Raw genomic sequence first — 17,105 nt, 5'->3', positions numbered from 1 at the left:
TCTCCGCAGGGAAAAATTCTAGAATGCAACAGGTGTATTAGTGACGTGGCGTAACAAACCAATCAAATTAATTCTTTTAAGAATATACGTTCCATCATGATTGTAAAAAAGTATTTTTATTGCACTTTTGTTTGAAAAGAAGGAATGTGATTGATTTGTTAATTGATGACGTGGTGTAAGTATGACAGTGTAGAATTCCTCCTCCGCAGGAGGGGGGCGCGCAGAAACTACAATCGCCGCCGCCGCAGCTGCACGAACGAGCGAACGAGCGACGGATACAATGCATGTCTTAAAATTTTACATCTCATGCATGCACTCTTTGTTGTAGATTGACAAGATATATAGAAAGAGCCAGCTCTTTGTTTTATTAATGAGCTTTATTTATTATAAATGATTAGATAAATGCCATTAATACACTATTCAGGCTCAACAAATTAAACCGTATAATATATACCTAGTAGCGTTGCCTGACGTCTCAAAAGTTAATATCTGGGATCCCGAGTTCAATTTTAGTTTCTTTCGATTTTGATTTTGGTAACAGATGATAGAAATATAGACTATTCGCCTTTGTAAGTAATATCATATTTACACATCAAATAAAATATAATTTCTACAGGTTTATCGAAAAATGAGAAAGCGTATTTCTAGATGCTTTTGCCCTAAGATATTTTTTAGCCCTTTTTGTTCAATAATAACATGCTACTTACTTTTGGATGTGTTTGTTTCACCAAAGTGGAGACGAGAGCACTGCTCAGTTATAAATATCCACTTCTATTATTTGGTTCATTGTATCTTTCCCCGCCCAAATAATAATAATAATAATAATAATAATAAGTTATTGATGGTGGGAAACTTTAGTTTTATGCCTATAATGTTCTCCCAAACAAACCACAAAATTAAAAGAACTTCAAAAAAAAAAAAAAAAAAAACAAATAATTCTTTCTTTGCTCCAAAAATTAAAAGAACATCCAGTGCGTGTAAATGGCATGTAAACCTATCGACTGCTTGCAGAAAAAGCCAAAGTGTGGTCAAGATTTCAAACATTCTTTCCACTAATCGAAGGCATCAAACAAGTGGATGAGAATTACGACGGGACATTGAACCGCAATTTGGTTGACCCACCCCCTTTTCATATGATTTTTGTCCCTAATAACTAATTATTTGCTATATATATTTATTTATGTGCAGATATTCGAAGTAAACTAACACAATTCCAGTGTTGATATTCCCAAATGTGTGGTGCATATATATTTGCTCCATGGGAAAAGAATCTTACTAGTGCATGGCGTCCACGCGCCACGCTGAGCCCAACCTGGAAACCTTTGATTAGTTTGGTTGGCATAATAGCATTTTAGCAGACCGACCGTCCCTAGAGCAAGTGGCAAAGGGCTTGGTGGTTGGTATCTGAGACCCAAGTTCGAATTCTAGTTGATTCACATTTCCAGCTAAGTTTATTTTCAAAAATAAAATAAACGAAGCGGGTAGAGTGCTACCTATCTCTCAAAAAAAGCATTAGCAGTAGGACGCGAAGATTCTCAAATGCTAAAATGTACGCAAATTCGCGGCTGATTTGATGAGATTGCCTGTTTCGTATTGAGGGCTATATATTATTATTATTTAGCTAAAAAGTAAATCAAAGTGTACCATTCTGATAATTTTACATCAGATAATATGAACGAATGTGAGAAATTTATACATGACGAACACACTAATATTAATAATCGGACTTGAACATTTTGAGCCATTGGGTTAGGCCTGCGAGTTATTAATGCTCGTGAGTTAGAACCGAACATATATAAAGTAAAAAATATTGAGAGTTAACCTTATTTATTCCTCAATAGGATGGCAAAATACTATTTTAACGAAATCATTATGATCTACGCAACGTGATATCTTTTATGATAACGTAACACATTCTCTTCTCAATCCAGAACGCAACGTAAGTATACATTCTCTTCTCAATCCAGAACGCAATTGTTGAATACGTACGCACAAATATCAAATATCTCAAATCTACAAATAGGGCTTTAATGCAATGTGACACCACCGCATGCAAATAGTAAATAGTTCACCGTCTTTGTAAATTTTCATAATCTGTTATGTCATGACACTTATGCATCAAGAAAGAAAGTTATTTATCATAATAAAATTTTGACAAGACTAGATACCAAATTTTTCTTTTTGGAAGATTTAAATTGGAAAAGAAAAAAGCCCTGAAACACGGGACCCGCAATCAAATATCTCCGACCCCGTTATTATCTACGACTCTGATACCAAATGCAACGTCCAAAAAAATCGACTAGTATCTACATACAGTTCAGGCCCGATGAATTACTAATACTAAAACTAAACAAAAGCCATTAATTTGGCACCTTTAACTTTTCTCCTGTTATATTGCAGGCAAGGGGAAAATGAAAGATAGTCCTATCGGGCTTACCAAGATCCAAGTTTTCACTATATAACGGGCCGGGTCTCTGCGATTTTCATTCGGGCCAATGTTGTGTTCGGATTCACTTGGGTTTGAGCCTGATTAAGGGTAGCAAAACAATCCTACAACAATATTGAGCCCATGAGTGATAGCATCATTGAGGGACTGATTTGCAAAAAATAAATAATAAGAAAAAACCCAGCAGTAGCAGGTAATTCACACCCAGAAAAATTTGGATCCAATATAAATTGCCAAACACAACTAAGTTAATGGCAGTATATAATGGAACAAGCGCGAATCAGTCACTGATTTGATAGAGAAAATACGACAAATAAAGTTCCTTCAAAGGAGTCTATTTAGTTGCCTTTAAAATAATACCTTTACTAAAAGAAACAATGAGGCAGAAAAATAGGTTTATAGTTCTCTATCAAATCAGTGACTGATTCGCGCTTGTTCCATTATATACTGCCATTAACTTAGTTGTGTTTGGCAATTTATATTGGATCCAAATTTTTCTGNAAAAAAAAAAAAAAAAAAATCATGTCAGCTGCAGTTAACAATTGTCAATAGTTAGAATCCTGAGAAAACTCAGAAAAAGCTACAATATAATTTCGTATAATTTCTTAATGAAGCAAAATTTATACATGCAATTAATAAATGTTTTTTTGTGCCACTAAAACAGTACCTAGAAGATCACATGAACATCAAAGATTAAATAATGCAAAGGGAGAAGGGGAAGTAAGGAATAAGCCAAAAGATGAAGGCAAATAACAATGATCTCAAAAACAAAAAAAAGATTACACAGAGACTACAAAGTTGTCATAGCTGTTTTTTGACGCTAGTGGCGACTACCAGTTGCTGTGTTATATAGGTAATCATACTTACAATTAAATCATACTTACAGTAAAGAGATACTGCTGTATCCTGTTGTTCATTACCTACTTCGGTGTAGGTTGAACTCTACTCATTTCCTTTTTCCTAAAACCATTTGATGAGACAAGAAGTGCTTCAGTAGAGATAAAAGAGTTATATGACCTTTTCTTCTTCTAAAAAGAAATTAACTAAAAAACACTAAATTTAAACATATATATGCATAAGCTTTTCTTTTATAAGCACAAGTAATTTGTATACATCTCCTGAAATCACTGCAGGAAAAAGAGCCACTCATAATGTTATGTAGACAAAAATACATGAATTAGCTGCATTTGGTGAAAATCAACAGGGAGAATTAGAACTCTCAAGGATGCAGCAAACAAACAGGGAGAACTAGTACTCTCAAGATGCAGCAAACAAACTGCCATGATTTATTACCTTTTGTCGCAATCTTCAGTTAGGAAACAAAGAGGCCGCTTTGATGTTAGTAATCACAGAGTTGGTGAGAGAATTTGCTTTACAACTGTGCCTAGCTCCGACGCTATTTTAGTTGCAATAAATGCCCCTGAAGGCTACATTGCCTTACGTGCATGACTGCCACAGTGGACAAGACATCTCTTAATTGGTCCAACAGAGTTAATTCTTGTGCCGCCACTTTAGCAAGTTCGGACGCCAAGGAACTTGTTCCTTCTACCTGAAGAATTCAAATCTAACATGAGAGAGAGAGAGAGAGAGTTTTTTAATACATAAGATGTTGTAAGAGAATATAATAAAGGATCTACCTTTGACAGTAGAGAGTATATAGATGATCCCATTGTGTGCATTACATCAACTACTGACCCGACAGATTCTTTCATATCTTGGACATCTGCCTGTCAAAGAGAATGCGGCTATTAGTCTTCAGAAATATGTAAGTTCAAACCACTAACCAATATCAGATCGGAACAAACCTTTGCACCACCTACAACTGGAAGACGAAGCGTGCTAGCCTTTAATGCTTCAATAGCTCCTGATAACGAACTTGAATGATCTCTATCGAGAAGAGACCACTCTTCCAGATAATTTATCTGTAAAATAATCACATGGAAACATTTAATTTTCACATTAAGTGAGCAGATTTACCAATAACCAACCTCAAAGAAGTTGCAAGAAACATCTTCAAGAAACAAGGGAGGCAATGAGGTCGTAGAAAAGCAATCTGCACTCCTTTTGTTTCATGTCTTAGGAGCAATGTTTCTTAACTTCAGCAGTTTATTCAGATAATATTTTAATAAGGCCATTTGCTAACTGTTAGTCCCTTCTATGTAGATCTTTTGATAAAATTGAAAAAAAATCATGTGAATCTTTTTGAACAAGCCACTGTGCGTAAGCTTGCTTCTTATAATTGCATAAGATAATTTAATGAAATCAGATTTATTTTTGCCATGAAATATTTTCCAAATTTCAACCTACATTTCCCAGTATTGGAAAACATTACTTTTCCCTACTTTCAATTCTCAATTCAATCAAATTTCAAGGAACTTCACCCAGGAGTAGTGAGAAATTCTATCAATTAATACTTTTGAAACTCTTAGAATTATAATTGAACATCCATCATATTCTGTGACATGGAGCTTTTAGCTTAAATGTTCTGAACAAATATCCCATGCCAGGGCATGTCTGACACAAGGGTAGCATGTCAGTAGCACAACCAACATGCCATTGTAGCGTGGGTATGAATCACGGCACTGCAGGGCTTGATCTTATCTTATCTTTTTTAAGCGATAAATGAGCATTATCATGACAGTCTGTATGTAGCTCAGAGTATCTACAATAGTAGATATGACTGGTTCCCCAATTCATCCTTAATCTTTCTAGCCCTGAACAGTTTGTATTTATCACTATAACTTAGGCCTTCGCAAATTATTTTCTTAATGTGTTTTGCTATCTAGGTAAATAAGAAAGCATTTACTGGAATTCTGAAACCTTATACATATTTAGCTATTTGTCCAATATCATTGTTGTACTCCAGAGCAAAATTACTAAGAAATGGTGAAATGGAGTAACTGTAGATATAACTGGTAAATAAAGAAACGACGAGAGAACTTACTTGTCCTTTGAGAACTGTACTTAGTTTAATACATTGTCTCAGATGTTGGAGCTTAATACGCTTGGCAGTGATAGAGTTACGCAATTCTGAGATACTTATCCGCGCATTATACAAATTTTTCTGACAACAATAAAACAAGTATCAGTAGATAAGATCATAAGCATATTTCTGAGACAAAATAAAGAAAAACAATCAATTTTCTCAAGTGTGGATGCAAATCACTACCAAAAATAATAGCTAAACAAAGAGCCATCCACCAGAGTGCTCAAAGATAAATCTTAGAAATATATGGCGTGTATGAAAGAATATTAGCACCTGGGTTTTCAAACAACCCTAAAATTGTGTACAAGCACAAGCTATCTTCAAAGTGACCAGTGTTAATAGACTAATCAACAAATGCAGGTTAGAGCACTTAGTGCTACACATCTCAGATAAAAATGACCAAAAAATCTTGATACAGAAAATGACAATAAGATCCTCCCACAAGCCCAATACGCATGCGCACGCAAGCGAACGAGAGAGAGAGAGAGAGAGAGAGAGAGAGAGAGAGAGAGAGAGAGAGACCCAGAAGAACCCTGGCAAGATTGGAGCAGTGTTGTGATACTTGTTTTAGCAACTGTAAGCTTTGCATGCACGGTTCTCTGTTTTGACAATTTTTTGGTTTCCTACTTCACAAAATTGTTTGATTACTTCGTCAACATTGAAGGTGGCCAGAGCTTAAGACTTGCATGCCACTCCTAGTTGAACCCAAATTTAATCATAATGGCACTTCTAAACGAAGAAATTAATGAGCATATGATGGTCGCTGCCGTTACAGATTTAAGTAGCCGCTAACAAGAAAATGACACAGGATATCCAGATGCAGCATGCAATTATTAAGCAAGTTAGCAATCGTTATCTTATTGCAGGATACCTTCTAAGTTTCATTAAGCAATATGAAAGATAACGAATTACGACAAAGCCAAATATAACAAGTTGCTACAATTCCAAATTTGCATGATCATCGAATCAAGAGACATACCGAAGATCAGGCGATGCACTAACAAATTATGGTTTTATAAACCCGAGTAAAAGAATTACGAAATGGGAAGCAAGTATGATGTTTCCTCTACAAATCAAAGGTGCAAACGAAATAAGTCAAATTATATGTTGAACTAAGCAATTTCTGTGAACATCTGAATTTGAAATACACCAACAGCAATAGCATTATTAGCAATCAGTTACCTCTGTGGCCAATCTCTGCGCCAGAAGCACGGCATCGGCCCTCGCGTTCGCGTACCGCCACTGCAAATGCCGATTATCCAGTAGCCGCAACGCGTGCGCCTCCTCTATCCGGTTCTCCCCTCTCTTCGCCCTCCTCACTTCCACCGCGAAGCTTATTATAGAAGGCGCATTCGCCAGCTGAATAACTGGAACGGAGCCGCCCCGCGCCCTCAAAGGGCTGGTCATCCCTCTCGCCGGAGAAGGCATGCGGTTACCGGGCGGCGAAGCAAGCCCTGGTTTCGTGGGCAGAGGCGTTCCGGGCTCGGGCAAGCGGCGGAGGCGGCTGTTCGTCTCCTGCCAGAACCGCGCGGGGACGATGATCCCCCGGGGCGGGGCTTTCGATCGAGCGGGTGTGGCGAGGTCCGAATTGCTCCCGGAGGAGACGCTCTCCGTATCGGAGGAAGCGGAGAGCTCGGCGGCGTCGAAGGAGGCGCGCCGGGTGGGGTCGTCGAGCACCATGGAGCGCTGCAGCAGGTGGACGGTGGCCAAGATGGAGTCTTTCCGGTCGAGGGAGCAGTCGAGGCTCCGGGCGAGGGGGTCGAGGGCCGCGCGGCGGCGAGCGGGGAGGGGAAGCGCCGCGAGGTCGAGGTGGTGGTAAAGGTCGAAGAAGAAGAAGAAGAGTACGAGGTCGAGGTGGAGGTGGAGGTGGAGGTCAAAGAGGACGAGGAGGAGGAGGAGGAGAGGTAGCGGGAGGTGACCTCCTTAGCGCTGCGGCGCCGCGCGTTTGGGAGCGCGGCGGCGCCGGCATTGTCCTTCTCCGACGGGATCAGCGGTGGGCGCTGCGGATTCACCCCGGCGGCGGCGGCCACCATTGTCGGTGGCGAGATCTCGATCTCGAGCTCGAGCTATATTATCGTCTTCTCGTTCCCAAATACGTTTCAAAAGATGGGGGCGGTAATCTCACCGGAAGCGCTTCCTCTTTCTCCCTTCGCTTAGGGTCGCTTCTTCTACTACTGCTGTTGTTTGAGGAAGTAGAGAAACTTGAGGAGTGAGGAGATAGAGAGAGTGTATAATATGTTTATGTTTAGAGAGTGTTGTTCCCTTATTTTTGGGTTGAATTAGTGGGATATTTTTGTAGTATCTAGACGAGTTAATTTGCTAAAATACGATATTGGTTTTTGGGGCGCGTGAGTGAGCGACTAGCGAGTGTGTTTTACTTTACATACACAGGAGGAGAGATTCGGAATTGGGATTTGGTCTACAAACACTTATTACTATATTTTGGGATTTATGTGTTAACAAAGAGAAGGGTGATGGCGAAGGAATAGGCCATGTTAGAGGCCGGTCAATGTAATTCTCGTACCTGGTCCAGTAGACCCGACTAATCAATCCGCGACACGTCGTCCGGCGCAGCATAAAAACCGGATGATGACGTGCGTACAACCGGTCTAGGGAGACGGCTACTCATAATACCGTTGCTGGAGAGGGAAGAGAGAGCGAGAGAGAGAGAGAAACAGTACAAAGTTGAGGAGAAAATGATTTTTAGAAAAAATTTAATATACAAATTTGAGGAAACAGTAATATAATATTAATTAATTAATTAATAAAAGGACATGGAGAAAACAACGTGGAGGGACTGCCAAATTAAGTCTTAGATAAAGAACCAAAGCTAATCTTACTCCTATTCTTAGATTATGGTGAAATCAGTTTTACTCCTATTCTTAGATTATGGTCAAATAGTATAATATATTATCAGTTTACTGATAAATGCCTTATTTTTGTACTAGAGATACCGAACCAACTTCTTGTTTAAAAAGAAAAAATAAAATAAACAATTTTATAACAAAAATGATATTATTTATAGGGTTAATTCTAAAACGTCGAGCTATTAGAATTATATAATTAATTCATTAAAAGTGTACAAGAATAACACCTACTGATCTCGATCGTAACTCAATATTATTTTAAACACAATTTGACCTAACCTGACCTACCGCTACAATACAAGATTTTGACCTCTCTAAGCAATAAGAGTGACTCATTGACATTAATACATGAAATTTGTTAAATAAACAGCGACTGGATTCAAGAAATTCATATATTAACATCAAAATTAATTATTTCCGTTAATAATTCACATATCACTGTTGTCTCTTTCTATTAATAATGTCACGTATAACCGTGGTCCATTTATGCAATTATGCCACCACCTTGAGTTAAGTTGATGGGGGTAAGCTTTGCTAGAAGGTGATCTACACTCCAATCCTTAGAAAACACGATATTGAAGAGTTTAATTTATTAATCCATTGCTTAGTTAATTAAGTTCAAGTTATTATATAATTAATCGAATTTAGGACAAGAGATCTAAGTGAAAATGCACTTAAGTGGGCCAATTTAATTTTTCTATTGCCCTATATATAGTCTTGGATAGTTACAAATCCATTAAGTTGAGGCATTAACAGTTTTTTTCCAAAAAAATTAAATATCTTCAATAGCTTTTTAATTTCTATATATAACAGTAAGAGTTGGATCCTTGAATTAAATTGTTTTTCTATTTTGTTTGTCATATCCTTTTTCATTTTTCTTTTTGGAAACTACAAACTAATTAATCCTGAATTGTTGTTTACTATATTGATTTTTTGATAGTATGGTATCAGAGACGGTCATAAGCGTTTTCCACTTTGAGAGGTTTCAAGTTCAATATTTGAATTTGTTCATACATTTTCGTCTATTTATGTATATCTTCTATTTTATAGCATACATATTTTTGTTGTTTTATTTCAATTCTTGTGAAGAACAATTAATTTTGCACCATTTTATTCTTCTTTTTATTTTTTGTTACTATCATGCAAATTTGCTCCATTTCTTTGGTCATTTTCTCATGTACATATGAAGCATTTAAGTCAAAGTGTCTGGTAGAGAAATTTAAGTGAGAGATAGTACGTGCATGAAATTAATTAATGGTCCAGGTTAAGGATTCAATCATAGATAACATTTCTCTTATTGAAGAAACTAATTTATGTGAGCATTAAAGTTAATAAGTATTTGCATTTAATTTATTTCCCATAATTTCCTCTCTTTGTGGTTGATACCTCAGTACTCTGCATGCTCAAGTGATCTGCAAATAGAGTTTTTGTTCACAAATCTTAATCACACAAATTAAGCCACCTAATTAAATATTTTCAAGTAGTTTTGTTGCTTCCTTTCTAAGCTAGCAAAAGAGAATAAAGAGAGAGGAGATTAACTGCATTTCAATTTCAATATAGGTTGCTTAATTACCATCTTAATTCACCCACTTAATGTTGCTTGAAATTTCTTCAGGAAGTTAAGTAGATTTTCATCAAAATCATTTCATAAATAAGAATGATCATTAATATAGGAGCTCAATTAATTGTGATAGTGGCATTTTAACTAAGGGGTAGGTTAAAGTGATGCATTATATATATATAGTTGGAGTTTGTTGATTGAGACTAGGATTAACATACACAATTGGCTTCAGGAGGAAAATCATCATCATTTTTTTAAGGCATGGTAAAACTGACTTGTTGGATATTAAATATTAAAAATATCATTCTCTAGTAACTTAAGATTTTAAAGTAATAGATCTTTTGTTAAATATAATTATTAAAAATAATGTTCTCTGACAACTTATTCTTTCAGAGGAGATTTTGACTTTGCGTCCCGCCAAGCCCCTAACATAATTTTTTTTTTCATTTAATTCAAGTCAACATTTAGGAAGAGTGTTAGATATAAATATTAAAATATTATTCTCTAATAGCTTAATATTTTGAAAAATAACAATTGTTGTGCATAAATATAGATATTAAAAATATCATTTTTTGGCAGTATAAGCTTTCGGAGAAAAATGGTCTTTTATATAATTTAACATATTATCAGAGCTAAACGTCATAAGTTAGAATCTTGCAAGGTTCTTAGCATTATTTATTTTCCTCTCATTAGTTCAAGTCCTCTATTTATTTTCCTCTCATTTAATTCAAGTCATTGTCTTGGGTTTATTAAAATATTTCGAGTTCAGATGTGAGGGAGAATGTTAAATATAAATATTAAAAACACTTCAAATCTTGCTAGGTTCTTAACATTATTTAATTTTCTTCAATTTAATTAAAGTTCATGTCATAGGCCTATCAAAATGTCTCAAGTCCGGCCACGAGTGAAAGAGTTAAATATAAATATTAAAAACACTTCGAATCTTACCAAGTTCTTAGCATTATTTATTTTCCTCCCGTTTAATTTAAGTTCATGTCTTGAGTTTATTAAAATGTCTTGAGTCACGACAAGAATAAAAGTGTTAAATATAACATTAAAAATACTGTTCTCTACTAGTTTAAGCTTTTAAAGAACAATAATTATACCATATAATTTGACATGACATTCCCATTTTAGTTCAAGCCACTTCTTGATCCTATAATTTGATATGGTATTTCCATTTAATTCAAGTCTACCTCTTAAAGCATCAAGAAGTTTTAAGCGTAGATGTAAGTGTTGAATATAGACATTAAAAACGTCTCCAATAGTTTAAACTTTTGGAAAGCAACAATTGTTTCGCATAATTTAACATTTTTTCACCTCATATCAGAATAAAAAAATTTTAAATTTGAATATTGTAGAACTCTTTAATCCTGTATACTTTCACTCATTTTTTAAATCTGCTTCTTGGGCCTATTACAAAGAAAATCTCAAATCGCGATTAACCCTGATGTGAAGGAGAATTAATATTAAGTATAAAATATTAGAAGTATTATTCTTCAATAGTTTAAACTTTCAAAATAATCAGTTATTTCATAGAATTAGACTAGAAAAATAAGTTTTTTTGATCGTTGCATAGATCAAGCAAAAAAATAGAGAGAAAAATATATAGATCCTAAAAAATTTTGCCATGTCCACGCACAGTTATGTGCACATAAAATCATAACATCCATATGATTTACGAGATTGATATGCATAAACTAGACTGAACACAGGTTCCACATTGATCTAGTCAATAAATAAAAAACTTTCTAATTCTACGTATGCGTACAATTTGAGAGGTATATATATTGCATTTAATTTAGTTGGTGTGATTCATGATAATGTAGTTGCACACATCTAGTAATAATTTCTCCCTAGCTAAGAGCCACACACACGTACTATAGGTAGTAATTAATATCCTAGACTAGAAGAAGCATTACATGAACAATAATGATTTATTATATAATTAGTTGGGAATGCACTTTCATGCTGTAACCTTAATAAGAAGGGAACGTACAAGGGAACATTCTACTAGGGATATATACCTACCTAGATATATATCTTTGTCCCTTTGATTTATTGTGTTCTTTTCTTAGGTTCTACGCATGCTTCATTTCATCTATTTTTAACACAAATTGGTTCCAAATATCTAAAGAAAATTAACTTAATAGGATACCAAGAGATCCTTTAAAAAGGCCCCAATTAATAGTAAGTAAGAAATTTAGAAAGACCAACCAAATTCCTGTTTCAATTGGACTTAAAATTAAGTGCAAGTAATTAGTTAGATGATAAATGACAAGTCGAAAAGGTAGAGTAGGCACATTAAGCATTAAAGAAGATGATGCATAACAAGTTAACAACAACAACAACAACAACAGCAACAACAACAAAACAGTAAACTAGTGAGAAATGTCTTCTTCTACTTTAATCAGATTTATCTTAATTATTCTTGGTTTGATTCATGGGAACGTTTTTGCATGTAATCTTCTTTTCCTTTGTCCTTTTTTCTTTTTCCTTTTTTTTCGAGGCCCAGGTTGCCTTAATCTATAGTTCAGTTTATTTTCTAATTAAATGAAGCTGTAATATGCTATTTTTCTCAAAAAAAAAGTAACATTGGATGCCTAAACACTTGTTTGCGCTACCATAATAAAAATCCTTACTTTTCATAAATAGAAGGAACTTAACTATCAAACCACTATCTCTCTCTCTCTCATCCTTACTCAATGCAGTTGGTTGTTATCCATAGGACTATCCTAAAGTTCAGAGGTTCAAACTGAGCCATGAGTTCTTGGATTCATTAATTATAATAGTTGTTATTTGTTTTAAAGGAATCAAATTCTAATTCTTATTTCACCCTGGAATGGGATTGGAATGGGATGATCCAATCTTGCTTTGAATCTTCGACGGGCTCATTCTAAAGTAAACAACTCAAAATCCTATCTCACAAACGCCTCTCTCTTCTCTCTCTTCATCACTCTCCTCTCTCAACCAAAACCCTCTCTCAAAATCGTAACTGTCCATTCCAGTTTTCATACTAATAACAAAATAAAAATCTTTGGATGATTCGTCATTTCATTTTATTCCAATACAATCTAATTTGCTTCCCGTTAAGGTCACGTTTTTATTTGGATAATTGCGTTTATCTATACATTCGTCTTTATCTTTATCACAAAATTAATTAGATTTTAATCACGATCGAATTTTCAGTACAGTATATTTCTAACATTCAGGTCATGTATACAACCATTTTATAGTGTCAAAAAGGAAAATATTGAAGTGCTTAATATTTTTTTAAGTATCCTAAAATTGCATCAAACCCCATTTCCAAATTAGGAAAAGAAAAGGCGGCACGACACATATATGCGGCGGTTAATACGTCATTAATCAAATTGAACCACCTATTTAAAACCTAATTAATTTAGGACCACAATTCTCTTGCATATAAACAAATCCTATGAAAAGGAAAAGTTTACTAACGTAACAAGAGCTTAAGGCTCTGTTTAGGACTGTAGAAAAATTGCGTTATAAAAAAAAATATCATATTTATTTTCGTATATAATAGTAAGTCGATTATAATATATTTTCTGTAGTTTCTATAAAAAAACGCAAAAGCATTTCTCTATCTGCTTCGTCCCAACTTAATTAATTTTATCTATTAACAGTAGATGGATCTCGATACCGAAGGGGCCCTAAGCACCAAGCCCTGTAGAGAGCAACTCCATTCTAAGGGGACCCATTAGATCAATTGCACATGCATGCATTACACGGCTAGGCCGAATTAACAGGACCACCTAGCTAGCTAAAACCCAATTTTTCTTTTTAAATATTTTTGGATCTGTGCAGAAACAATCAACCTAATTTAATAACTTTATTATAGTCAGCGGCAGAATATATTCGAGCTATCCGATATTGCCAGCTTAGATGCATCTCAGTACTGATGGATAGGTATGCACGAAACTTTTCTGCACACCGTATCGCACAGAATGCAAGTCCGACTGCTGCAAGAGTGGGACGTTCTCTAATGAAACTATAGGATTTGTTTAGTTTTAATCGATTGGTTCATTTAGCACAATACGTCAGAATAAGATTTCTATTAAGAACTTATTCAGTACAAAAATATTCTCATGAGATTAAGAAGTATGATCATATAAATAAATGTCGTGAAACCTCTTTCCTACGACGAACTAGTAGGAGCCACTCATGAGCAGCTCAAGTTTATTTTCAAGCTTAATCTCGTATCTAGCCCGTGTTCGGATCGTTTAGAACTGAAGTGGAACAATTCTGGGTTGAATTAATTAAACGACCCGAACACAAGCAAACTAACATGCAATAGGCGCAAACTCTGAAGTGGAACAAATTCGAGCCTAATCCACTTAATTCGACCCCAAATTGATCCGATTGGCTCGATTGATGTCGATGAGTCGACTTAAAGTCAGGTCCAGTAATCAATTCATAAATTAGGTGGCTTGTTCGACAGAATGTAATTAAGGGTGGATTAAATCTAATACGAAACTCGATCAGGCTAATCCGACTCGATTTTTATCAAGTTCGACATGGATCAAATTAGGGTTTCAGCGTTCAGCGGCAGCTAAAAGAGCTGGATAGTTAAATAAGACTAAAAAGTATGGTAATTAAGATACGAACTCAGTATATCTTGTTGTGATTCTTATTAAATTATGTAAAATAATTATTATTCTCAAAAAATCAACCGTTTTTTAGTGCATATAACAAAGGACTTGATAGTTAATACCGATTAATCGCGATATGCGAAACATACGTACGGAAACAAATAGAATATTTTTTCATCGCACTTCCTCACTGCACGTAACGCAATCTCCCCGCAATTCCAAAAAAGCCGAAGTCTATTTGATTTACATTTCTAACTAAGTTTATTTTAAAAAAAAACAAAACAAAACAGGTAGCAAAAAAAAAAAAAACTATCGATTTTTCAAATATTTATTTTCAACAGATGAAGCATAGTTTAAGTAGATTTGAATTTGATTAGCCCAAAAATGAAATCCAAGAAATGGGAATTGATTCGTGGACCGAGTTAGCGTTTGCGAATATAAATTTGGTTGGATAGGGACAGTAAACGTAACAAGGAGGCAATACCTAGCTACTAGTTTTATGTACTCTCTGAAAAGCCAATTTGATCTAATTCAATAGCCCCACAAAATATGATAATAATGAAATAGAATATAAATATATACATATTTAACTACAAATTTCTCATTACTTGGTATTTTATAATGATTACGTATCAATTTAAACATTATGCTTTAAAATTTGGGAAAACTTCAAAAAAAAAAAAAAAAAAGGAAACATATTGTTACATTTTACAACTAATGGCCTAGATAATTAACAGTATAAGATAAATTGAATTAATAAAGTGCGAAGCAATTATTAAGCTTTATTCCATTTGGTCCAAATTAAATTAACTGTAACCTATTTGTTTCCTAATCACTTTTGAAAAGAAATTTTTATCAAAATCAAAACTTATTATTATAACTACCATGGATGATGGAGCATAAACAAAACTTATTAATTCCTGCTTATTAGTTAATTTTTTGGATTATCTCTCTAATTAAAGCACCGCAAAACAGTAGAATATATATCTTGCTTGTTTATGTAGAATAGAAAGCGAAAAAATCGAAAAAAAAAACATTGGTAAACGAATAGTTCGCTTAATTTGGATAACAAAATATTCAATTACTGCGCATTAATTCATCTCACAAATTTAATCAACTAGAATGTAATTAAGTTGCATGTTTAGAAAACAAAGTGAAAATGAGTAATAAGAGCATGAACTTAAGAATAGGCATTAACAATGAAAAGATACAGTTTTATAGTCGAGTACCTTAGCTTTCGACGAAGCTAACGATTAACACTTGTTCTTCGCGCGTAATCATCTGCATTTAATGCTTCATTCGCGAATAACTGCGATCAGCAAAAATAAAAAATGTGCAAAAAATAATCAGCTTTAGCGTGAAAAAAAACTGTTTTTATTTGCACGCTAAGCTCTTACCCTTTGCTTCCAAGGAGGTTCTGCTCCTCTTCCTCTCTTTTCTACATTTTTCTTTTTTTCTTTTGTATGTGGGGTCGAAGTCGAAACCTCTTATAGATAGGCACAACGCATCTACTTTTATTCTTTCGAACCTTTCCTTTACTGGTGCAAAGCGAAACGTCACGCATGTGTGTGCGTTCGACTTATTAAGTGCTTGTTTGGCCTAGTTTCGTAAAGTTCAGTGTCGCAAATGATGAATCTAGAGCTTCTGAGTAGAGTAAATCTAGCGCTCAAAAGCAAACTATTCTTCGAAATCTAGAGGAGAATACTATACAAGAATACGAGTATATCATTTATTTCTCGCGTCAGATTTAGACGTATAGAAAAATGCTTTGCTCATATGCAATCTTTTTAATAACATTTCACATACACTGATGTGACATTTTTTTTGTTAATTCTCTAATAACAATTACAAAAGTGATACAAACAATGGAAATGGGTATAGCATTAATCAGTAAAATCCAAAGCATGCATGCATTTAAAGCATGCCATTGGAATCCTCACTCACAAGCATTTTAGGGATATAATTATAATTAAAGAACTCATTATAGTTATCATCCAAAAAACTTCTATTGAAGTTGAGCTCACAGAATTGAATGAATCCAAAGGAAAGATTAAGATCTCTAGGTCTCATCATAGTATTTGGATTGCATCAACATTTGTATTTTAGTTACATGCATAGAAACTAAGCACTTTGGTCATATTTTTTATGGAAACTTTGAACATATTCCTGCAACAGACAAAAAAATATAATTAATTCCACTGAATGGCTTCTGAGAATTAATGGACAACAAGTTTTCTCAGAACACGGCAGGCATGCAAGCAATTATGGACAACAAATAATAGCTGCAGGTTTTTTTTTTTCTTTTTTTTTTCATGTGAAAAAGAAAATCCAACTTGTCATTTTGATCATATATACCTAGGAATTTTTTATTTATTCTCCCACTATATTTTGTTAAGTGTCATAGAAATTATGCTTTCCTCTTTTAATCTGTAAGAAACAAGAAGATCAACCAGGAAAGTAGAAAATCATTAAATCGTATTGGCTTCTAATTTTTTCTATGGCTGGTCCTCTCTTCCTGCAAGAAGTAGCTATTACAGGGATAGGTATAAATATGGGGATAAGAAAAATAGCGTTTGGATGAAAATTGGGATTGTTTCCGGAAATAAGAAAAATAACGTTTGGATAGATAATATGG

At 34.6% G+C, this 17,105-nt stretch overlaps 1 protein-coding gene across 1 annotated transcript; it reads right to left on the bottom strand.

The window, feature by feature from the left end:
- Positions 3,519-16,026, bottom strand: LOC109721364 (QWRF motif-containing protein 2-like). Its single transcript, XM_020248935.1, is given in 8 exon segments — positions 3,519-3,995; positions 4,084-4,173; positions 4,252-4,368; positions 5,391-5,510; positions 6,615-7,190; positions 7,193-7,609; positions 15,700-15,779; positions 15,868-16,026. Coding segments are annotated over 6 exon segments (1,329 nt in total). The 5' UTR covers positions 7,466-7,609; positions 15,700-15,779; positions 15,868-16,026; the 3' UTR covers positions 3,519-3,842.

Source organism: Ananas comosus, linkage group 15 (genome assembly GCF_001540865.1).
Source record: "Ananas comosus cultivar F153 linkage group 15, ASM154086v1, whole genome shotgun sequence".
NCBI lineage: Eukaryota > Viridiplantae > Streptophyta > Magnoliopsida > Poales > Bromeliaceae > Ananas > Ananas comosus.
Note: the sequence above shows the minus strand (reverse complement) of the source record. Positions and strands in the feature narration are given on the sequence as shown.